Genomic DNA, 26176 nt, shown 5'->3' with positions numbered 1-26176 from the left:
TTGTCCCTGTTTATAGCTGCGTGACACAACTGGGTCATTTGCACACAAAAAAAACTAGCCAGGTCCACATAATTATTATTAGCCTATATGCATGCCTGGATGACCATTTGTCAAGACAGGGGAGTAAACATAATTTGGTTGGATAATTCCAACCCCCCGCCTCTCTCTCTTAGTTCTCTAACCTGTGTCTCATATGGCTGTCCTGACCATAGTGTCCTGGTGTGATCCTATACTGGGCGGGCAGTCAACACAGTCTTCTGTAGAACATGAGTGAGCTGTTGAATATTTCATCCTCATCCCTTCTACATCTCATGTATTATTAAGCCTGCCCACTGCTAATACACTTTGAGGGAAAGGGACACTTAAATGGAAGGGAGAAATGCAGTGAGACAACATGTTTCTGTTTGTCCCGGAGGGAGCCCTTCTCTGCTGATCTGTGTTGTTTCTTAAAGATGGAGTGGCCGTGATTTTTGTATTTATTGTCCAGTTTTTCGTGTGTTTGGTGTGGTGGTTGTGATGTCTTTCTGACCTTTGTATTTAGGGTTTCTTCCTGGAGGTTGAAACCTTGACAGTCAAATGTGCCAATGGAAAAAAGTGATAGTGACATCACACTATCATCCCCTCCCCTAACCCCTCCCCCTTTATCATACAACAACAGCTGTGGGTGCGGCTTCAGTTCAGGTGGAGCACCACCTAATCCATCACCACCCACCAGGCAAACCAGGCATACTTAACCCTGTAAGACCCGGATATATTTAGAGATTTCAACCTTACTACTACTTTGTACTACTAGGACTAAAATCTTCCTCCTTGTACATAACAAGAATACCTGATGATCATGTTTTATTGTGGATACAAAAATCACAGCACTCGCCCGTCACCTGCTCCCCGGCGTCTGACGAGTCCCCCCTCACGCCGCTGGAGGTGAAGAAGCTGCCCGTGCTGGAGACCAACCTGAACTACACCACCAACACACAGCCCACCCCCGACAGCCCCCTGCTCTTGCAATCACAGCTTTCTTTATTTGTAGTTGTTACGTCCCCAACAAAGAGGTCCAGGTGTTATTCTGTGCATACCATAAGCCCTCAATTAATTGAATTGCATTGAATTGAATGGGGCAGTGGCCTTGTTGTTAGAGTGTTCGCCCTGAGACTGGGAGGTCGGGGTTCAATCCCCGGGCCGGGTCACACCAAAGACTGAGCGATGGAAATAAGCGAATTAGCACAAAACCCAGTGCCCCATTGAATTCAATTGAATTCAATTCATTGAGGGCTTATGGCAACTAAAAAATACGGGGAAGCAGCTTTTTGCTTCTACGGGCCGACGGCATGGAACAAACTCCCACTGTACCTTCGACAGGCAGCCTCTGTGGTCATTTTTAAAGCACAGCTCAAGACCCACTTCTACACCCTTGCTTTTAAGTGATCTTTTATTTTTTGTTATTCATGTCCTCACTGTATTGCATTGCTGCTTGTTTTTTTATGTTTATGCCTTGCTTTTCTTTTTTTCTCCATTGCTCTGAAAAGCACTTTGAGCTGCATTTCATGTCTCATAAAAAAAGTTTTATTATTATTATTATGGTAGGGGAAATAGCCAATAATGCGCTTTTGCACAAAATAACACCTGGACCTCTTTGGTTGGGGACGTAACAACTACAATTAAAAGGTAAGAAAGCCTTCTTGTCTGAAATTCACCTTTAACGGCAAAAAGGCGAAAATGTGCTAAAGGCTGCACCTCTGACCCTCCTGACTCATCCGCTTTGCAGTACGTGACGAATGTCCTTGCCCCGTTTCCGCAAAGGTTAGCCCTTGCATCAAAGTCACTGCAGCGTCCAATGCGTCATGTGTGTGTGCTCCATGTATGTAGTACGCTGGGGAGAGAACTTCCAATGTGTGTGTGTGTTCTCCGCATGTATAGCATGCCGGGGAGCGAGAGACGCAGCAAACGCAACCAGAGCATGCTTATGAAGTGCAGTGCGACAGCAGCGAAGCGGCTAATTTGTGTCGCACTGCAGGCAGGATGGCGAACGAACAGCAGACCTACAGTACGAGTTGACAGCGTGTCGCTTCGGCGACCGCGGCATGAACTTTCAGTGGTGGAAAGAAAGTAGTCAAATGTCAATCAATTATTGGAAATTGGAAATACTCAAGTACAAATACCAGAAAATAGTACTTAGAGAAAATATATTTAGTTACTTTCCACCACTCAGCTGTAATTCTGCCGCGAGACACCGCCGCCCGTCGAAGCACGAATGATCTCACGCATGCTACACGCATGAGCTAGCTATAGCTAGCTCATTAGCTAACATGTAAAGAGGCAGCTGCGTGCGTGCCAAAGGGCACCACACAGGAGACTGCAGCGGATGGATGGGCTGCTTCATGTGGGCCAAACAGGGTGGTTGGCCACCAGAGCTTCATTAACGACCCAAGTTTCCAGGTGGGGAGAATGGGGAGATGGCATATATATATATAGGTGGGTGGCTATAGGCTGGGGGTGTTCTTGCGTCTCCCCTCCCCCACACTCAAACGGACACACGTGCACTTCTGCACAAACACGTGGTCGCGCACACGCACGTGCACACACACACACACACACACACACGGATATTACTAATCCACTAGCTATACTCGCCTGCCCTATAGAAGGTAATCACCCAATGTTCAATAAATCATCTGGCACAGACCTGGCTGAGGGTCTGATCGTGACCTCATCACTGTAGCTATCACATATTGGTGGAGGGTTCACACTTCACACACACACACACACGCACGCGTGCACACAGGCACACTCACGCGCGCACGCACACACACGCACGGACAGATGCATGCACTCACACATCACGCGCAGGTACACACACGCATTACCTACATCAGGTACAAGTAGGCTGTATGGAACAGTGTGTGAGAAATGACAGTGACGCAAAGGTTAACTCCCCACCCACTATACGTGCGCGCACACACACACACACACACACACACACACACACACACACACACACACACACACACACACACACACACACACACACACACACACACACACACACACACACACACACACACACACACACACACACACACACACACACACACACACACACACACACACAGGTGTGGCCATGGGGTTCTCCCTGCTGTTGATAAATCTAGTGATGGAACCGAGCACTCACTAAAGCAGCTTTAATTAAAAACAGTGGAGAGGAGAGGAGGAGAAAGAGGTGCGTGCGTGCGTGCGACCCTTGCATGCGTGCGTGCGCAAGGGAGTCTTTGGGCTCCATTTTCGTTACCCCTAAACCCCTTATCCCTAAACTTCTTTGCCTTTTCTTTTTTTTTACTATTTTGAAAAACATTTTTGAACAGTTCAACTAGCTAACCTATACATTGAGCTTGTCGACTGGCCATTTAAAATGTTTTGCAAAATAGTAAAAAAAAAAGGCAAAGAAGTTTAGGGATAAGGGGTTTATAGCTAGCTGTGACACAAACGGAGCCCTTTGCGTGTATGATGATGTGCGAGCACTCCGGACTGACCTCCGTCTCTCATCCTGCGTCCGGACGTGGACTTGCGCAGCAGGCTGCGTCCGGAGCTGATGAGCGTGTTGAGCTCGTCCATGGGGCTGGTGAGGGCTCGCCCGTTGGCCGGGTTGAACAGCAGCGGCGACGACGAGCAGGAGTGGGCCCTCCGAGGCTCGGGGCGCGACGACGACGACGACATGGCCTTCGCCGGGGAGTACGGCGGGGGCTTCCCGTCCCCCGCCCCCGCCCGGTGCAAGGAGGAGGACGAAGGAGGCGGCGGCTTGGCACTGCAGTCCGACGGTCCCGACGGCGCCCGCGTCAGAGCCAGGAAGCCGGGCTCCGGGGGGAAGGGGAAGTGGGAGGGAGGGCGGTAGGGCGGAGGAGGAGGGGGGGCGGTGGTGTTGTTGGCTGGAGGAGGAGGAGGGGGAGGAGGAGGCGTGAGCGGCGGAGGCGTGGACTTGTCGCTCTGCATGAAGACGTTGGGCGAGGAGTCGGCCCGCTGGCGGGCGGCGGCGGCGGTGGCGTACTGCAGGGGCAGCGGCGAGAGCAGGGGGCTGTCGGGGGTGGGCTGTGTTGGTGTAGTTCAGGTTGGTCTCCAGCACGGGCAGCTTCTTCACCTCCAGCGGCGTGAGGGGGGACTCGTCAGACGCCGGGGAGCAGGTGACGGGCGACGGCGGGAAGACCAGGAGGGGTGGCCGGTGGGGGAGCAGGTTGGGGAAGGGGGCGGGGATGTCACAGCCACCGTCCTTAATCCCTTTGGAGGCGGTGGGGATGTCCATGGCGGCGGCGTTTCCGGCCCCCAGACCGCCCTGCACCACCAGGCCCAGCTGCATGCCTTCCAGCTTGGCCGCCCTGCTGGTCGCTGCCGCCGCACTCATGGTCGGAAGCCAGCCGCCGCCACCACCGTCGTCGGGCGTGGGGAAGTACTTCATCTCCTCGTAGACGGCCTCGGCGTCCGGCGGGCTCTCCGGGGGCTCCTGGAGGCTCCGGGAGGCGGTGGTGGTGGTCTGAGTCCGAGGCTGGGAGGAGGAGGAGGAGGCGCCCACCATCTCGATGTACACGTCCTCCTCGTCTTCGTCGTCTTCGTCGTCGCCCCGGTGCGGCAGGCTCGGCGAGGCCACTCTGACGGCGCTCCGCAGCGACAGCAGCAGGCGCAGCTTGGCGTCGAGCGGCCGCAGCGTGGTCAGCTGCGCCGACATGGCGTTGACGTCCTCGTAGGAGCCGCTCAGCTTGGTGTTGGGGCTGCGCTTGGGCTTGGGCGGCGGCACCTTGTTGTTCCTCGCCGCGCCGGTGTAGTCGTCGCTGTGGGGGCGGGGCTTGGACAAGGCTGCAGGTGGGGGGGGGAATTGGGGAAATGACATGACAAGCAATTAATGAACGCCCAGTTCAGATAACGGGATTCAGCCCGTGACGACATGCTTAACCCATTCTGACCTGAGATCAGATTCATACGAGGTTTCCACTGGACACACACTGGTCTGATTATCGCATTTAGACCCGACGTCTTCTAAAGCATGACAGTTTTCTGAAATACCTCATGTTTCTATATAAGTGGTGCTCAATATTTCATGTCAAGGTGCCCCGGAAATTATGTATAATTGGCCGCCGACCCCCCCCATCTGAAAATATGTAGGTCCAGGGACCCCCTCCTACAGAAGCAAAGAGTTGAGTTAAAAACGTTCGCTCTGAATATACATATTCAAAGATTTGCAGCACATTTCCATGATTTTTCAAAAATAGCAGACCTACAAGCTCGTAGCGGCACTCGGTGCCGCGCTACGAGCTTGTAGATCTATTTTTCAATAGCTAAAGTATAAAATAATGCTTAAACACCAAAATGGGATAAATCCACAGCATGACCAAAACGGGACAATTATATCTGGTGAATGTCTGTGACGGCACTGTAATATATATATATACATATGTATATATTTATATACCTGTCTGTTATATAACATATATGTACCGTCTGTAGGGGACAGCTGGGTTTTCGGGGGGCTTCCGGCCGGAGAGCCCTCGTAGCCCTCCGTAGGAGTGGGACTCTGCCTGGGTCCCAGGGTCGTCAGCCCCGCGCTCACCGCCTCGTATGAGGCGCTCAGGCGAGTGTTGGGGTCCCTCTTTGGCTTGGGAGGGGGCTGTTTGCGAGGGGAGCCTCCCCCTCCCCCGCCACCCCCCGCCCCCCCACCGTCCTCTGTGGCGTGCAGGGCCGTCGCTGCTCTGACGGACGGACTGGCAGTGGCGGCCGCCGCCGCCGTGGCGGTGGAACCGTGGAGGACCAGGTTCTCCATGGGGATGGGCACCGAGCTGGAGCGGAAGTGTCGGATGATTCGGCCAGCACCGCCGCCACTTTTCTCCACAACCCTAGAAATAAATGTGGGGGGGGGGGGGGGGGGGGGCACAGTAAAAATCCTATCAGTGTTTCATTTCACTCAAAGAGGGTACACATGGGACACACACACACACACAATGTATCTATAGAGCACCGAAGTCCTGACGTAACTCGCTCATCCCGACGATTCCCCTGGTTCACGGAAGTAGTTTCTCTATGGAGAATAACATGGGGTGATCTTAATATCGTCTACTATAAGCGTTGTGGTCCAAAAATAAACAAGCTGTCTCGGCGTTATTGTCAGGGAGGTGTCTCTGTATCGTTTGCAACAGTCAGTCACTCATATATGATACAGTCTGCTTCTAGCGAAAATCTAACTAATTCAGCAGCAGTAACATTAGCGTTTTCTCTCAGTCAGTTGATTCTTCATATCCATGTGAGTGAAGCGGCCGGGATGACATGTTTATTTTTCAAACACAGTTCTTATATGAATCAATCTAAAACTCCTCCTATGGTGATTTCAATGCAACTAAACAAATACATGAACCTGGGGACTGACGCCCTCTACTGAAAGTGACGTCAGACTTCGGTGCTCTATAAGGGTCCATTTTGACACGCTTGATAGCTTGATCTACTTGAGCTTGATAGCTTGATCTACAAGCTCATAGCGCGCCACCGAGTGCCGCACTATGAGTTTGTAGGTCTGCTATTTTTGAAAGAATCGTGAAAATGTGGTGCAAATCTTTGAATATATGTTATTTCAGAGCAAACGTTTTTAACTCAAATCTTTGCTATGGAGGATCCCTGGAACAACATATTTTCGGAGGCCAATTACATATAATTCTGGGGGTCCATGACATGAAACTGTTTGAGAACGACTGACATAGAAAGAAGAAGGCATTTAGAAGGCATTTGTAGAATAGTCCTCAGGTCTAAATGGTTTAAATAAACACTATATTATAGACTATAAATTATGAATGAGCGCATTTCACCCATGTGCCATGTACCAATTCCACCTTGGTATTCCGTTTTTATCATATATACATTTTCAAACGGAGACAGAAATGGTTTCAACCGTCTACCCTCACATGCACCCACCACCACCAAGCTTGGGCCATTGCTATAATTGCTTTCCATTAAACAATCGTCTGATGGCGATTAACCTAATTATGTCGTTCGGGCCATTAGTATGCATGACTCGAATACATTTCTGCATCATCTGTCATGCAACAAATATGTGCTAAAGGGGCCAATCGGAGGATTAAAGACTGAAAAAGCAATAGATTATGCTCGCCCGTTAATTGTCTAAAAGTCTAATCTCCTCCACCGTAATTTGATAACGCGATCTCGCCAGTTTGATATTTCCTCCCGTAATCTGCCCAAGCCATCTGTTGGTCCCACTGGTGTGGGGCAGGGGTGGCCTTGTGTGTGTGTGTGTGTGCGCGTGCGTGCGTGTGTGTGTGTGTGTAGCTGATGCGGGGAAGGCATCTAAATACTTGGAGAAAAAGGTTGTGCTGTGCATGATTGTAAATGATGGTATATGCGTGTATAATGTATGCATGGGTGTGTGTGCATATGGGGCTACTTATCCTCGCAACCTCTGACAACCCCTCCCACTCCTCCCCCATGCCCCTCCCCCCACTCAAAGACCCCTGTGCTCCTGCAGATGTCTCTCTCACACGCACGCACGCCGCGCCCAACACACACACACACACACACACACACACACACACACACACACACACACACACACACACACACACACACACACACACACACACACACACACACACACACACACACACACACACACACACACACACACACACACACACACACACACACACACACACACACTTCATTCAACTCCGAATTTATGTGGAGTTACAAATGGATAAATTCACATTTATCTTTAATGTGCAGTGTGTGTGTGCGTGTGTGTGTGTGTGTGTGTGTGTGTGTGTGTGTGTGTGTGTGTGTATGTGTCTGTGTGTGTCCTCCCAGCGGGTGCAAGGTGGCATGCACTTACATCCCAGTAATAGTGAATTTAAATATAGCAGGACAAAGAATAATTGTTGTTAGTTGGATGGAAGACTGTGCTTATGTATTGTTTTACATGGAGCTGATTATCTAACACATCGCGGTTAGAAGAGACTATAGTAGTTGCTGGAAAAATGCAAAAAAGCTTTATAAAAACACACACACAAATACTTGATGTGAAATAATGAGGAAACAAATGGAAAATGATGAATATCCCTGCATGCCGCATGCAGTTGATTAGCCATGGTTACCATGGCAATCATCCACACATAATATTGTTATATCAAATGAAAATGAAAGAAAAAAACCGCTATAGACATTTTTTTCAAATGTAGGCACACTGATGAGGATGGGTGAAGACTAAAGACAAAGGTTACAGTACAAACACTATCACCATTGTTAGGAAAACAATACACACGTACAGTATGCTATGCTTGTTTGTAACATTCTTAACCAATTTAGGGCTGAGAACATATTCTACAAAATGTCTTCTGAATCATGACAGTTTTTACTGAAAAAAAAAACCTATGTTTCCATATCGGTCGTTTTAAAACTATTTCACACGTGCCTGAGGAAGGTCCGGAGGGACCGAAACGTTGCTTCATTAAATAAGACAATACTCATTTACAGAGCAAATACACAGTGTGCGGGTGTACCTTATTGCTTTCATTGATGTCAAGGACACCAAAAATGATATGAAATTGGACGCCGACCCCCCATCTGAAAATATGTCGTTCCAGGGGACCTCCCCCCCCAGAGTTAAAATCGTTCGCTCTGAAAGAATATATATTCAAAGATTTGCGCCAGACTTTCAAGATTTAAAAAAGCTAAAAAATAATGCTTAAAACACAAAATGGAGTTCCCGTCCGCAATGGGTATAATTTATGATGCGATAATATATTAGTGCTATGATAGATGAAGAGAAGTGCTTTGTTAATCCCCTGAAGAGAACCCTCCTAATGAATACTTTTTAATAATTTTGTAACCATAATAATAACCCCTAAGGCAATAACGCTATAGTCGGATTTTCTGAAAGCAATATATCTCCTATTTGGAATGAGATGCGGTGCGGGATAAGATTGCGTTTCCATCGGCGTGGAACTGTACTAATGCAAGCTGATAGCTCGGCTCATTATCCCAGTATCAATCATGATAGTCGCAATTAAAAGCCTTCGGCCCGCATAGACACAATGACATCATTAATCACAAATCACATGCCACACTGTCACACACACACACACACACGCAAAATGGGCCTCTCGTGCAACCGTAAATCCTCACGCTAAACGCTGATTGTTTGTTGTTTTCCACACCGAGTAATGCTGCACTCTCCAAAAGGTCATTGCGTTTAAGATTATTCATGCTTCCCCGGCTAATCTTAAAAAAAAAAAACGCCTATTTCTCTCATGGATAAAAAGGACCACTGGCATTATTAATTAGTGTGCCATAATCAGCTGCATGTGCGGTAGCAATGCCGAGGATGTAAATAATACATGATGGAGCTCCTTCACGCACATTAATATGATAAATATTACTTCCGACGAGCGCCGAGTGCTGACAGCCACAGCCAATGAGGAGATGTACCAGGAAGAAACCAGACGGTCGTTTAGAGGTGGCAAAACTGTCTTTGGAAAATACAGCCCAAGGTCGGAGCCCATGCATGGTGTCCTCATGAGCCCTGTATGAGTGGGTTGTACTAGTCTGGCGTTGCCAGACTGTCTGTTGCCTCTCGCAAATTTCCAAATGCTTCCGTCGTCGTACAGTCTGGAGCATACATGAGCAACTGGTGACCCCGGGGGCCACATGCAGCCCTCACCTTCACTCAATGTGGCCCTCAGGTTAATTATTGCAAACATAACCCGCTTTTTATGTGTTTGGATTTAGTTCATAAAGTTAACATAACTATAAATTCATTTGAAATTAAATAAAAAGGTTATTTTTCAGGATTCAAATAAAAATAAATGCCACATTTTTTTCAGGATTTCAATTAAAAAAATCACACCTGTGTGAACTGAGTGGTGCAACTCCCCTCTCCCCCATTTTTTTACATGCTGGGGACCCATACTCAACATTTCTAGCATCAAACCTTGGTGTACTCAACATGCCTGGGTTCACATTCTGGCAAGTGGACTATATATACACGAGACTCGGCTGTGAGACTGACAGGTGGACGTCATCGGGGTCCGTTTTTACCTCTTGGCAGGCTGGTCCTCCTCTTTGCCCACTGGCTCGGGCCTCTCGCCGAGCGGGGGGCTCCTTTCACCGCAGCCGCCGAGGCCGCCGCTGAGGCCGTTTCCATGGCAGCGCAGGCGGTCGCTCTCGCGGGCGATGTCCGAGGCGTTCTGCAGGACCAGCTGGTCGTAGGCGCGCAGCCCCATGTCCTCCGCCCCCTGCAGGAAGCGCTGCACGCCGCACTCGGCGCTCTGCCGCTGTATTAGCGACAGCCTGTGGCGGACGCGTCGCCGAGCCAGCCAGCCGCGCACCACTTGGGGAGAGAGGAGAGGACACAAGAGGTGTTTGTGTTAGTGTTGTTTTTGTGCAGAACGTTTTGATTTTTGGTTTTTAGTCATTATAGTCTCTTGAATAGTTTTCGTTTGGTTTTTAGTTACGTTTTAGTCACCTGGAATGTTTTAGCGTTAGTCTGGTTTTAGTGGACTACGTCTACAGTTGATTTAGACGAGTGAAATGTGTTTTGGCGGGCCTTGATGCCGCCGTAATGAGTGTTTTACACTTGCTGAAAATAGCCGATCTACAAGCTGTGAGCTTGTAGATCTGCTATTTTCAGCATGCAACCAATTGTAAAATGACTTATACTGGATCTCCTGTCCACTAGTCCCTTTGTAACATGTTTAGTTTTGTATTTGTTGACGAAATTGTCAATATATTTAGTCTTAGCTTTAGTCATCGTAGCTTAGTTTTCATTTAGTTTCCATTTAGTTTTCGTCAGTGAAAAAAGGTAGTTGGCGAAAAGATTTCGGCTTAGACGAAAACAACACTGCTGTAAACTGCCCTTGGTTGAGGCAGTGGGTGCTCAGCTTTGTGTGTGTGTGTGTGTGTGTGTGTGTGTATGAGACAGACAGAAACAGAAAATGTGGCCCGGGCCGGCCTATATAGTGGTCATGGGCACCTATAGGCTGGTAATCCTAGCCTGACAGCGTGTCGCGGGTTCGAGTCCCGGCGACCTTTGCTTGCGTGTCTGTGGTGGACGTTACCTTTCTGACAGGTGATGATCTTCCGGTGAAGCTGGTAGCAGCGGTCGTTAAGCTGATCAGCTTGCCAGTACCTCAGAAACACTTTGCTGCTGCCCATCTGCGCGCGCGCACACACACACACACACACACACACACACACACACACACACACACACACACACACACACACACACACACACACACACACACACACACACACACACACACACACACACACACACACACACCTCATTAATTAATCTGTTTGTCTGAATATCTATCCATCCATCTACTGTATGCCATATACATGTCATCCCATCTTGATCACACAGTTCATCATCATACTCATCCATCAGTCCTGTGGCCAGAGGAGGATGTTTCTTCCCAGAACTCTCAGAGGAGTGTGACTAACCAGTGCAGAGACACAGGAGATGATGTATCACACACACTCCCTGCACATGGGCGGGTGCAGGGAGTGAGTGAGTGTGTGTATCCGTGCGTGCGTGTGCGACTGTGCGCAGTGTGGTTTTGCATGCTGTCGGTCCTTTCACTTCCTTGATTGAAGGGGGGAGGCGAAGGTCGCACAGGACAGGTGCACAGTGGGGCATTTGGGCTGACAACATGCTCCCACAGACAATAGCCATTCCTCTGCACCGCTCCAAGAGTGTGTGTGCGTGCGACACAGTGTGTGAAACTGTCTGAGGGGTATTGTGACGGGGGCGTGTGTGTCCGTGTGCGCGCACGTGTGTGTGTGTGGAGGGAGCTGCTGATGTGATCTCTGGGGTCACACACTCTCAGACACAACAGCAGTCTGGAAAAACAGGGATGGAGAAGAATGAGGAGGAGGGGGGGAGCCCAGGCTGTCTGTGTGTGTGTGTGTGTGTGTGTGTGTGTGTGTGTGTGTGTGTGTGTGTGTGTGTGTGTGTGTGAGAGAGAGGAATGACGAGGAGGTTGGGGACAGCTGGAAAGACTTGACCAAGATTCCATGGGATCTTCCAGAAACGCTATATGGGGGCGGGGTCAGGGGTTTAGCTCGTTTTGGCATCTCTTTTGTTATCGACGGAGACGGCTAGAGATGCAACAGACAGAGATTAGGTAGAAGAGCACAGGCGTGCGTGCACACACACACACACACACACCTGCCATCCTTGCAGTTTGGACTGCTGCAAAACCGAGCGACACTTCTCCTCTGCCGGCAGCTTCTTCTTGTCTGCCAAAGTGGTGTCCACCAAATCTCTGTACCTGTACCGCGCACGCACGCACACGCACACGCACACACACACACACACACACACACACACACACACACACACACACACACACACACACACACACACACAGTAAATATAAAGTATAATATATGGAAACACTGAAATGTGTTTCTCTCCGAGGTGCTTCTTCTGCAAAGGCCTCGCCTTTCCTCTCTCATTCCTAAACAATGGGGTCAAAAGGGCAACGGGGGTCAAAGGCGGAACAGCCAAGCAGCATCTGCTCCTATTGGCTGTTGCCCCGGGCGACCGTTGCCATGAGCGCGCAGGTCAGCTGGACAAGGAAGAGTGGTTTGTTTTGACTGCGGAGGGGGAGAGAGAGGGAGAGAGAGAGAGAGAGAGAGAGAGAGTCTGACGCAGACTTCACATATGGTTGCTGTCGGGTAGAAAGCTCGTATCTCTATATTATATCAACTATATTATATCAACTAAATAAATGCCCTAGACTTTGTCACACAAGAGTGTCACACAAAAATATAGCGAAAAAAGCAGATCTACAAGATCACACGCCTGATGCGGCACGTTGTTTGTGAGCTTGTAGCTCGACTATTTTCATTATTTTAATGCAAAATAAATAATGAATGAGAAAAATAATCATCTGTAAATCCTATAATGGTACCAGTATTGGTTGGCAAAGATGGATTGGTAGTCTGTCAACTACCAGATTGGTTGCAACCCTAGGTCGCAGTTTACTATGAAAACCTGTCAGTCAGTCCGTCACACCTCGCACCATATATGGCCAATACATAATTCATGCCATATGTTGATCTGACCTCATCAATGTACACTGGAGACACGATGTACACTCACACACGTACATGTCGGTCCATTCGGCGGTGGCCGCCGGTCCAGACGTGTTGATGCGTGCGTTAGAGTTCTCATCGGGCCCGAAAATTAATTATTAGCATAGATTTTAGGCCCGACCCGGCCCTAAAACGTCGGGTCGGGCCTGTGCAGAATTTGAGAACTCGACACAGAGTAAAGGTGAAATGCCAGTCAGCACCATCGTCATAATAGATAAATACACAAACGGACAGAACAGAAATATTATTCAATATATTTTTTTCTTTTCATGGAGCCCGAGGCCCGGCCCGGCCCTAATGATTAGCATACATTTTAGGCCCAGCCGGGCCCTAAAATGTCGGGTTGGGCCTGTTGGGGTTCGGGCTAGAGTTTGAGAACTCTAGCGTGCGTGCGCACGGTGTGATGATGTGTGTGTGTGTGTTTGTGTGTGTGTGTGTGTGTGTGTGTGTGTGTGTGTGTGCGTGTGAGATGCTCGGGCACGCATTTGGTGCCTGTGCGAGTGCAGGACGACGTGTATGATTTACAGTAGTGGACCCTGGCTGAACCCTCTCTCTCTCTCTCTCTCTCTCTCTCGGTATGAAAATGGCCCCATCCTGCTGCAGACAGTGCACGGTCGTTCCCCTCGGGCTCCATAAAACGCCAAAGCAACTCTGTAAACCCGTGACCTCTCCCTATGAGGATATGAAAACCTATCAAAAGACAACCCCCCCCCCCTGCTTTTTTACAAGGCCCAAGGGGCCTCCTCCGTGTGGAGTGAAAGAGGTGAAACAAGCCCCCCACCACACCCCTCTGATAAGAGTTTAAATGGACCACGATAGGGTGACAACGTACATCCAGCGAGACCCCAAAAGGCCACCGATGACCACTAACGGTGAGTGTTACACACACAAGGCAATGAAGGCAATATGCTTGGGGGGCTTTAAATGGCCCCCGTTCTTCACCGGTGAGCTCTGATGGCTCCCTCTAATCCATCACACTGTTGGTGACATGTAGACATGTGGACAGCAGCACGGCCGCTCGCCTTTCTTTTATTCGGGGGGCTTTCTTTCATCCGACACGGACGTGGCTGTTGTACGGTATAGTTTCAACAACATAAAAAAAGAATGCTGCATATTCTCTGACTTAATCCATTCTGCTCGGGAACCCCTTTTGGTGTTTAAAGCATTGTGTTATAATTTTGCTATTGAAAAACAGCAGATCTACAAGCTACGAGCTTGTAGGTCTGCTATTTTAGAAAAATCGTGAAAGAAACGTTTTAAGTCAAATCTTTGCTTCTGGAGGGTTCCTGGAACAACATATTTTCAGATGGGTGTCGGCGGCCAATTACATATCATTTCTGGGGTCCTTGAGATGAAATAGTTTGAGAACCACTGATATAGAAACATTATAGGGTTTTTCAGAAAACCGTCAAGACAATTTTTTAAATGTCGACGTCAGGCCTAAATGACTTAACAAGCCATCCAAACGTGGTCACTTGTATCCACGAGCAGGGAAATGAGAACGTGGCATCAGTGTGGTGAGAAATAGAGAACGTTGTTGTGTAACAAACTATGATGCATGAGTCGCCGGAGTATGTTTGATGTTGCAGCTGACCCGGGGCATCGCTGCCACTTCCTTATCCCCTTCCTACCTGCGAGTGTGGGAACGATAAAGGAAAACGATGGCGACAGTATGGCGACCGTGTGTGTGTGTGTGTTGGGGGGTGGTGTGTGGGGTGGGGGTGGGTTCTTTTAACAAGGGAGCAAAGGTTCAAATGGTATTATTTGACCTTACACATTTGCAGAAAATAAACCTGCGCCACAAAACACATACTGTATCATAAAAGACAAATAAAAAGCAACTATAAAATAGATTTCCTCATAAATCATTCCGATGACCAGGCCTACACTAATGTAATTGACTTCAGGCGCTCACTGTGACTTAGTAGTGTATATAGTGTGGCCTGCATGGGTGCGGCAGCGCACGTGCACGTATATATATATATATATATATGTGTGTGGATGCGTGCGTGCGTACGTATGCGCCTGCCTAATGCGAGTGCAGGCGTGCGTGCGTGTCGCGGTCGGGCTTGTGTTTGCGGCGATGCAGCAACCTGGAGATCAAGGGTTGATTTATAGGCCTGTCATTTTGATTAGTCAAGGGCCAGGGCCCTTTTTGAAAGAGTGAGGAATAGAGAGAGGAGGAAAAGAAAAGGAGGGAAAATGAAGCCGAGGAAGAGGTGATCAAGATCAACGTGAGAGAGAGAGAGAGAGAGAGGGAGAGAGGGAGAGAGGGAGAGAGAGAGAGAGAGAGAGTGACGGAATACGGGGGAGACTGAAACCAATATGGCGGGCGAGAGACCAAGTGTTGATTTCGTCGACTATATAACACTATGACGGAGAATATTCGTCGACTACCTTTTTTTTCACTGACAAAAACGACATAAAAACTACGCCATGATGACTAAAACTATGACTAAATGACATATATACTGTCAATTTTGTGAACAAATAAAAACTAGACTAAAATGTCTAGTGTCTAGATATGTCTAATAAAAGGGACTGGTGGACAGGAGATCCAGTATGAGTAAAAGACACAAGTCCTATTACACTTGGTTGCATGCTGAAAATAGCCGATCTACAAGCTCACAACGCGTCGCGCTGCGACTCCATTACGACGGCATCAAGGCCCGCCAAGATACATTTTAGTCGACCTGTAGATCTTGATGATATTTAGCCGACTAAAACATTCCGGGTGTGTGTGTGACTAAAATGTGACCAAAACTATTCAAGAGACTATGACTAAAAACTAAAAACAAGAAATTTGCTGCCAAAAACAACAACACTGGCGATAGACAAGAGAGAAGCGGAGAGAGAGAGAGAGAGAGAGAGAGAGAGAGAGAGAGAGAGAGAGAGAGAGAGAGAGAGAGAGAGAGAGAGAGAGAGAGAGAGAGAGAGAGAGAGAGAGAGAGACTGGGGGCTTATATAGCACGGCCAAGAATGGAAGGTTAAGGGCATGAAGGGAAAAGGAAGGTGGGGGCGAGATGACAGAAGACAAGAAAATGGCGATGGGGAGGCGTGCAGAGGAAAGAATGAGTGAGGGAAAGAAAGAGAGAGCGAGGGCGACAGACAGAGGGCCTCTGTGAAGACAGCATTGTAGCCCACACACACACACCCCCACTCCGCAGCCAGCTCCCTGCGTTGGCCAAGGCTGGCTTCATTCATTGGCCTGATCGTGTTGAAGACCAGGCGCAGAGGCAGAGATATGAATGGCACTCGGCGCCGGGGCCTTCTGAATGGAGGCCTTTGTGACTGGCTGGACCTCCTTTCTCTGTGTTATAAGTAAACATGGCCTTGACGTATAAACAACAGCACAGACACACACGTGTGTCGGACAAAGACGCACACAAAGGGCCCCCCCCGTGCGCCTGCGGTGCTGAGCGCAACGCCTCCGCGTACGCACACACACACACGCAAAGCCGTACCGTATGCATGGATATATACATACAGTACATACATGCATTGCATGCACACGTCATATACAATGAATTAGCATTTTATTATAGCGCATTTCCAAGTGCGCAAAGCGCTTCACAATGGTTCATTCATTCATACATTGGGAGGTGGTGAAGTGGCGAACAGTCGACGCACTTCCCACATTCACACACCAATGGTGGCGAGCTCACACCGACCGACTCATTGGAGGCAATGTATAGGGTTCGGTGACGTCTTGCCCAAGGACACTTCGACAATGTGGAGAGGAGGAGGAGCCGGATTCGAACCGCCGACCCACAGGGATCATTGGACGATCTGCTCTACCTCCTGAGGCACAGCCGCCCACGTATATACATACATACACACAGGCACAATTGCGCGGACAAGACATGGCGGCAGGTTTCTGCGCTCCACTCTGTATTGAATTAGTTACATTTGTAACAGATGGGATGAGGAGGACCAAGATTAATATGCGGTGTTGCCTCGTATGAGTTCTGATGGTATGGAAACATCCCAGAGTGCCAATGAGGGAATATAATGGTTATTCATGGATTTATTCACACAAATGCAGCACATCTGTTTCGCTCTCACCCTCCCTCTGTCATTCCCAGTCACTCCCACTCTCTCTCTCTGTGTCTGTATGTCTCTCTCTCTCTCTCTCTCTCTCTCTCTCTCACCTGAGCTGTTTAGTGCAATGAATAACGTTCTCTCCACCATGGTGGAGGGCGGGGGGGTGTGTACAACAAAAGTCATGCAAATGGGTCTGGGGTCTCAGACAAGCTGCCAGAGGCTGTTATTACCATCACAATCACCTCAGCCCATGTCTCATCATCTCCCTGAGCATCGCGCACGCACACACGCACGAACGCAGGCACGCTCTCTCTCTATAGAACGAACACACACACACACACGTCTCTGTCTCTCTATAAACACCTCTACGCACACATGCGCACACACACACACACGCTTAGCAAATGGCATTCACAACCTCCCCCCCCCACCCCCACCCCCGCCCAACAGGAATCTTTCAATTACAGCGTGGACAAAGAGAGTCCTGACTCTACAAGGTACATCCATCAGGAACACAATGAGCTGAGCAGGAAGCTGTACAGGCCTCGTCTACACTGCAGTCTATATTGGATTCACTTCATCATTTACACCGTCGGCCCAGCTCCGTTTCCTTAAGAAAAATGGTGGTGCAACTCTGTGTGGGGGTCTCTGGGAGGGGGGGACACGCCGCCCAGGGGGGGACACGCCGCCCAGGGGGGGACACGCCGCCCAGGGGGGGACAGGACACGCCGCCCAGGGGGGGCGGGGGCCGGGCCGATTCCGACGAGCCGCCCCGCGTCCGAAACGGTGGAGAAATGACAGAGTTATACCATGTGGTGGTCCCCAGGGGGTCCTTCTGTATACTGTATAACACCCCAAATCATCATTTATATATATATATATATATATATATTATACAGTTAAGTCCCATTCTCTGCATGCCCCTATGCTGATTGGTCCCCGTTCACCGCTATTACACAGACCACTAGCAGCGACGTATGTGTGTGTGGTCCGTTGGAGGCTAGCTATGCTCATAAAGTGGACGAGGGGCATGTGAGCACACAGCGCACTCCAGAGTGTCATCATAACCCTGGTATAGTGTCAAGATGGACTCGTATGGGTCCATGTTTACAGGATCACAGTTAAACGAACACTCCGGATTTGACTTTGTACATATACGTGTTTGTGCGTGCGTGCATTTGAGTGACTGTGTGCGTGTGTGTATCCTGAACTGGCGGGACCTCTAAAAACATGGTGATGTTTACAGCAGCCCAGTGGAAACTTTTTTGGGGGGGGGTGGGGAGGGGGGGGGGCATGTGACCAGTTGTGTCCTCTCTCATTATCTGGCAGGAATGTTCACGCTAATCCCTTTATCCTCCGAGAGACAGAGAGAGAGAGACACAGACAGACAGACAGACAGACAGACAGACAGACAGACAGACAGACAGACAGACAGACAGACAGACAGACAGACAGACAGACAGACAGACAGACAGACAGACAGACAGACAGACAGACAGACAGACAGACAGACAGACAGACAGACAGACAGACAGACAGACAGACAGACAGACAGACAGACAGACACAGAGAGGGTAGAGAGGCGGGGAGAGAGAGATAGAAGGGGAGAGAGGGAGAGGTGAAAGAGAAATGAGGGGTTTAAAAAGGGAGAGAAAAACAAGAGAGATAGAGAGAATTAAGGGGAGAGAAAGTGAGAGAGAGAGAGAGAGAGAGAGAGAGAGAGAGAGAGAGAGAGAGAGAGAGAGAGAGAGAGAGAGCGAGAGCGAGAGACTGGGGAGGAGGGAGAGAGAGAGAGAGAGAGAGAGAGAGAGACTGGGGAGGAGGGAGAGAGAGAGAGAGAGAGAGAGAGAGAGAGAGACTGGGGAGCAGGGAGAGAGGGAGCCTGAGCTAAATCCTCTCTGTACGACCGACGTGCCGTTTCTCAGAATCATCCATGGCCGCAGGAAGATATTTACAGTAGGAGGTGCTGAGCGTTCAGTAGGGGGGCGCGCGCGCTGCAAAATGCGCGTGCGCGCGCATTTTCACACGGAAAAGTGGCTTTTACTTTCCCTCTCCACAAGCATGAACAGGCACTTTACCAGGATACTGTGATACAGCATGTGTATTAGGCCTAGTAACAGAAATCTGTTTTGATTACAATTATTATTATTTCCCCCTCCTGTCCGAGGGGGGGGCTGTGTCGTCGTCGTCGTCCCCCCCCCCCCCCCAGCACCCCTAATTCCCTCAGCCATGGAATCAACTGAAAGAGATGGAAGTTGAAAAAGTGCCCCTCGGGGGCCACAGGTCTCCACCAGGATATAGAGGAGCGTTTGTGACATGCTGTCACAGCATATTCACATGCTTAATAGTGATGTTATGAAGATGAATGACTATATAATATTACCGGACTACCGGTAATATATATATTACCGGACATAAGTCAGCCTCCTGGTGGCGCTCTAAAAGGCCTAATTTAAATATGCAGGCCAGACGAGGCCAGACGAGAGGGGGTTTGATAGGAGTACTCTCTCTCTCTCTCTCCCCCTTGCCAAAAAAAGAAGGGAAAAACATGTTTGTCTTCGAGGCCGAACAAACAGAGTCTGGCGGGGAGGGGGAGACAGAGGGGGGGGGTGCTCTATCAGTTCTTTTAAAGGAACTATAGTGAAAGAGTAACAGAGTAACAGAGATCAAGCAAGGTGACAGAAAGAGCTAATGATGAACATTACAGTGCGGAACGCCATGGCCTTCCTGAGCGAGCGAGCGAAGCGAGCGAGAGAGAGAGAGAGACAGCGTGTGTGTGCATGTGTGTGTGTGTGTGTCACAGTGTGTGCGTGTGTGTTACAGTATGTGCGTGAGTGTGTGTGTGTGTGTGCGTGAGTGTGTCACAGTGTGGTGCGTGCGTGCGACGTGCGTGTGTGTGTGTTAATAGGTGTGTTAGTGGGTGTGTGTGTCAGGCCGACATGTGAAATATAACAATAGTAATCATCCATAACAGTCCAGGCTTCAAATAAGAAAAGCTGACTGCAATGTTCAGTGTGCGTGTGTGTGTACGCGCATGCATGCGTGCGTGCCAGTATGCCACTATACAAGAGAGACATTAGAGACAACCGACCGTCAAGCTGTCAGGTCGCTGTGACCTGTGGAATCATTGTCAGGTGGGACGCTGCACAGATCACAGTGACCTGCAAAAAGAGCATTACTTAAAGTACCAAAGTAGAAAGTGCTCATTGTGCAGAATGTCTCGTTTCACAAGTTTTACAAATGTGTAAGCGGTCTAAAAGATCTTTTGAAAATAGCTGATCGCATTATCGCACAATCCTGTTGGATCGGAATAGCTGATCGCCATCGCACAATCCTTTTAGATCGTCTATTGTCAAATGGCTGAAATGTATATAGGGCTGAAGTGCTGAATGTATGTTTTGTACTAACACGGAGTCCGCCAGAACCGTAGCCTATGTTTTCCAGGGTTTATATTCTTGAATCCATGTTTTGATCCAGATCGTATCGTTAGCTGCCGTTCGTTAGCATAGCAGTCAAAGTGGGACAGTGGCCGCGGCCATTTTGAAGATGCGCGTGCATCCACTTGCACTCTATGGGCTGCTTTCAATGGACTGTATCTCCAATCGGCGCAATGATTGTCGTTTCTGGTGAAACAAGGTTTTTCAACGGCCTGTAGCAGGCGCTGTGATACTCGCGGTCAGGTTCTTTTCACCACCGACCGAGAGAACAACAACCGGTCAAGACACCACACACAGCAGTTTGTCATTTGGGCGCTCTGCAGTCATATTAGCTTACGTTGACTTAGCTGTTAGCGCGACAGAAAGAATGACTCGTCTCTCCTAATCCAGGGCACTCTCCGTGGTTCTGAACGGATCGACATACTGGCGCTTCATTTCTGCTCCTCATCCGTCTCTCCCGCAAAATATGAACGCTTTTTGGATTATATATCGTATAAATTAAAACGATAACAATGTAAGCTAGCAATGTAAAGCACACTTATTTAGCGGATTGTTTCCGGGCCATGGGTTTCAGAGTAAAAGCGGCCATAGAGCTCTGGCCACCCCAGAGCTCCTATTTTGAAGGAATTTCCGGCACTGATTGTTTTTTTCAGACAGCCAGCAATGGGTAAAACGCACACCAAAAAATGTAGTCTCTGTGACACATCTAGGGGCCCGCAATCTGAATTCAAAGATGTTCCTAGAAGCTTTGTCATTGGTCGATTTGCCTGTCTACTTCCTGATTGCTTAGTCATTTCGACCAGGTTTTTTTTTTTCACCACAATGAGTATACTCATTGCTGGCTGTCTGAATACCAAAAAAAAAAAACATTAAAATTCCTGAATTCCATTTAGTTTTTGTCAGTGAAAAAAGGTGACGGAGATTGTTTAAATTGTCATATAGTATTAGCCGACAGCGGGGTGTGTATACAGTACGTGGCACTGACCTGGTGAGGAAGCCAGAGAAGGGCAGGCGGACGGGGGTAGCCGTAGCGGATGGTGCGCACCATCTCCAGCACGCCCACGTACTGGAGCTGCGTCGACACGTGGCCGCTGTCGAAGGCGTCCGGCGTGCCCGCCGCGTTGGGCCGCACACACTCCACAAAGTGGGCCGTGCTGGCCCTGCAGCTTACTGACCACCTCCGACAGGGAGTTCTGTTGTGAGGGGAGGGAGGGGAGAGAGAGAGAGAGGGGGGGGGAGAGAGAGAGAGGGGGGGGGGGTGGGGGGAGAGGGGGAGAAAGAGGGGGGGGAGAGAGAGAGAGGGGAGAGAAATGTATTTCTAAGCACACAAATGGGATGATTGGACGTTGTCAGTTTTTTACGGTGTGGCTCTTCTGTAAGAGACAGACGTCTAGAAAACGGTGTGTGTGTGTGTGTGTGCGTGTGTGTGTGTGTGTGTTGCGTGCGTGTGTGTGTGTGTGTCAGGCTGACATGTGAAATATAACAAGAGTAATCATTAGGTAAAAACTGAGCCTCCATAACAGTCCATGCTCTTCAAATAAGAAAGCTGCAATGTTCAGCGGGCGAGTGTGTGCGCGTGCCGGGAAAACTGCCACTTTTAAGAGTGCACACCGTGCATTAGAGACAACCGACTGTCAAGCTCTCAGTTCACTGTGACCCTGTGGAACCATTGAAGCTGCCACAGATCACAGTGACCTGCAAAGAGCACTGTGTGTCTGGATTAGGGGGGAGAGAGAGGGCAGGCAGGCAGGCAGGCAGGCACCGCTCACTTCACATGGGTGTCATTTTTTTCCCATTTACCACCACTGAACCCATCAGGACATTAGTACTCATTGCGAACGCAGTGAGCCACTTACTATGACAGCAAGGGCTGAATGTCTGTCTGTGTGTGTGTCTGTTGTGTGTCTGTCCCACTGTTACACCACCCGCCCGCCACCAGAGGGCGCAGCTGTAGCACACACACACACACACAGGGCGCAGCTGTAGCACACACACGCACACGCACACGCACGCACACGCACACACACACGCACACACAAGCTGCGTTCGCTTCACGCGTTTGCGCGTCTTACTTGTTTCTCATATTCCATTCCGATTGGCTACGATTGGGCTTCCAAAGTTTTGCTGGATGGCCCGTTTTGCCACAACATGCCACACATCATGAACGCTGCGGCCAGCCAGCGCCTGATTGCTCGGACATCTTTGCACTCACATTCTCACTACTAAACCAAGGAAGAACCTCGATTCCAAAATGTTCAAACGTCCTCACTACAACAGTCTCTTGGACCCTAGGTCCTGCAGTCAAGGTTCATGTTTTTAGATTGTGTGTGTGTTTGTGTGTGTGTGTGTGTGTCTGTGTCTGTGTCTGTGTCTGTGTGTGTGTGTGTGTGTGTGTGTGTGTGTGTGTGTGTGTGTGTGTGTGTGTGCGACAGATCAGCACCAGATATCTTCTGCATGCTGCACATGGGCCAAGGAAGTACCTCCATGCATTTTTCACCTATGTTTCAACAGGTGGTCCGTGGACCACTGGTGGTCCGTGGAGGTATTGCATGTGATCCCTGACCTGACAATTTTTTTCACTAGTTGAGAAACAGTGAATTGAATGACCTGGTAACCTATGATGACCGTCCATGTAGTCATTTACCGACAAGTTGGAGGTCAAGAAATTCAACAGAAGAAGAGAGTAAGAATGCAGCAGATTGTATGGTTGAGTCATTATTATTAGGACATTATTAGACCAGTCACCATTGGTTGAGAAACAGAGGGATGTATACACATGGGATGCATAGCACGTGTTACAAAAGCACTAATCTTAGCCCACCCAACACAACAGTGGTCCCCAGGTTGATTCTTAGTCATGGTGGTGGTCCCGCGTTCACAATCAGTTGAAAACACCTGTTTTAACACAATCCCGTTCGTTACCATAGGCGGTAATGCGAGGCAGTGCCAACAGAATGCACCATATACGAAGAAGAAGAAGAAGCGTTATTCGGCAGAAAGAGCCGGAAGTACAGGGTCGTGTTCTGCCAATACGAGTCGTATTGGCAGAATTGCGCTAAACATAGTAATAGTCGTATTATACGACTATTACTATGTTTAGCGCAACCACAAATTAATGTTTTATTAAGCTCCCAACATGCAAAAGATTCCTGCTATTTGTAAAAAAAAAAAATGCAATGTGTCATAGCTCTGTGTACAAAAATGCTGCACCCCATCTCCAACTGTATTGTACCTTCAGCATTTTCAACAGTTTTTAGTATATTTTATTTGATTATATTTTGACACTTAAAAACGTATGTTTAGTCATGCACAATGAAGCTACTCTGAATTGAATGGTGTCTAGGTGTAGGTGAGAAGCTTTGGCACGGTGGTCACTAATGCCGTGAGGTGAGTCACGACGACTCTGGGTGAGCTCACACTATGGGAGTGAGACAACGTAGATTGATTTGTTAGGGTGTGTGCGCGCACACGCGAGGGTGTGTGTGTGTGTGTGTGTGCGCTGCCTCCGCGGGGACGTAATGCACAAAGAGTCCTTTTGCTCTGGCTTCAGGGCGTGCGAGCATGAGGAGAGATTTCCTTCCAACTTGTTGAATGCACCGATGCTTCTCTGGAGTGTGCACGCACACATATGCAACACACACACACACACACACACACACACACACAGTGTGTGTGTAAACACTTAAGAGAGCGTTTCTTCCCACCCTTCAAACTGACGTCATGCACTGTTTAGCGTGCCTGTGTAAGTATACAATACCAGACACCTCCCCTTAACGTCAGCCACTTACAGTATACCCAGACATCACCACACACACACACACACACACACACACACACACACACACACACACACACACACACACACACACACACACACAGCACACACACACACACACACACACACACACACACACACACACACACACACACACACACACACACACACACACACACACACACACACACACACACACACACACACACACACACACACACACACACACAGTGGCTGTTGTTCATTGTCCATTCATTCATGTGGAGGGCTTTATGCTTGGCTTGGTACAGCATCATTCTTCAACCAACCCACTCTCTCCCTCTCCCTCTCTCCACTTCCCTGCGGGGTCGCACGACCACAAACCCACAGCGCCGACATTACTGCAGCACATACTGGCCTCATTCTAAACCACGGCTACCTCTGTTCTGGAGGCCCCGCTGCAGCTTCTCTACCTCTGTTCTGGAGGCCCCGCTGCAGCTTCCTCTACCTCTGTTCTGGAGGCCCCCGCTGCAGCTTCCTCTACCTCTGTTCTGGAGGCCCCTCTGCAGCTTCCTCTACCTCTGTTCTGGAGGCCCCTCTGCAGCTTCCTCTACCTCTGTTCTGGAGGCCCCGCTGCAGCTTCCTCTACCTCTGTTCTGGCCGCTGCAGCTTCCTCTACCTCTGTTCTGGAGGCCCCGCTGCAGCTTCCTCTACCTCTGTTCTGGAGGCTCCGCTGCAGCTTCCTCTACCTCTGTTCTGGAGGCTCCGCTGCAGCTTCCTCTACCTCTGTTCTGGAGGCCCCGCTGCAGCTTCCTCTACCTCTGTTCTGGAGGCCCCGCTGCAGCTTCCTCTACCTCTGTTCTGGAGGCCCCGCTGCAGCTTCCTCTACCTCTGTTCTGGAGGCTCCGCTACAAGCTCATAGCGCGCCACCGAGTGGCGCGCTATGAGCTTGTAGGTCTGCTATTTTTGAAAAACCGAAGAACCACTGACATAGAAACATAGCTTTTTCAGAAAACTGTCAGGATGTAGAAGACATTTTTTTATCTGATCTCAGGTCAGAATGGGTGGTAAAATGTGCGGTCGGTGCGCTGTAAGGGCTGGGTGGTGCATGCGTGGAGCTCTCACCCTCAGCTGGACAGACACGGTGATTGGACCACACCTCTCCAAGCGCTGCAGGAAGGAGCTGGCTCCCTTCTTCTTCAGCATCTATAGAGACGGAAAACTATTCAGTTCAATACAATTCAAAGGAGCTTCATCGGATTGAGAAAACATACTTTTACATACACTTGCTTTTAAAAACAACCCAGGGGGGAAATATCACACCATGTACAGCAGAGGTTCACAAACACTGCTACTTGATTTCGTAGACTAAAACTAAGACGAAAAATGTTCGTCGACTACCTTTTTCCACTGACGAAAACGACATGGAAACTATATAAAAACTAAGCTATGGTGACTAGAACTAAAACTAAATATGTTGACAATTTCGTCAACAAATAAAAACTCGCTCAAAGGAAAAGAGGGCGCAGTTTTTCCTTTATTTCTTTTGCCCATGGGTTCTCAGAATTGGCACAAAACAATCACCAAACGTCGACAAACGGCACCTATATAATAAAGCAGTCGTCTCACTGGCTTTCAGCATTCATCCAAGCTGTGCTAATTAACACCCTCCTTTTTGTCTTTGCTTGAACGTGTGTGTTGAACGTGTGTGTGTGTGTGTGTTGAATGTGCGTGTGCGTGTGTTTGTTTGTGTGCGTGCGTGTGTGCGTGTGTTTGTGTGCGTGTGTGTGTGAGGCAC

General features: G+C 49.1%; 1 protein-coding gene across 1 annotated transcript in view; it reads right to left on the bottom strand.

Annotated features, from left to right (window-relative positions):
- The window catches only part of myo16 (myosin XVI), a gene marked incomplete at both ends in the record, with an annotated part of 120000 nt that overhangs the window by 15444 nt on the left and 78380 nt on the right, over positions 1-26176 (bottom strand). Inside the window, 11 exon segments of the mRNA XM_083776781.1 lie at positions 3528-4077; positions 4079-4839; positions 5479-5873; positions 10075-10366; positions 11094-11190; positions 12212-12314; positions 21610-21644; positions 21646-21783; positions 21785-21817; positions 25504-25584; positions 25663-25667. Coding sequence (XP_083632907.1) covers positions 3528-4077; positions 4079-4839; positions 5479-5873; positions 10075-10366; positions 11094-11190; positions 12212-12314; positions 21610-21644; positions 21646-21783; positions 21785-21817; positions 25504-25584; positions 25663-25667 — 2490 coding nt within the window.

Source organism: Protomyctophum parallelum (genome assembly GCF_964188405.1).
Source record: "Protomyctophum parallelum genome assembly, chromosome: 11".
In the NCBI taxonomy this organism is placed as follows: Eukaryota; Metazoa; Chordata; class Actinopteri; order Myctophiformes; family Myctophidae; genus Protomyctophum; species Protomyctophum parallelum.
This window is presented reverse-complemented; position numbering and strand designations above follow the sequence as displayed.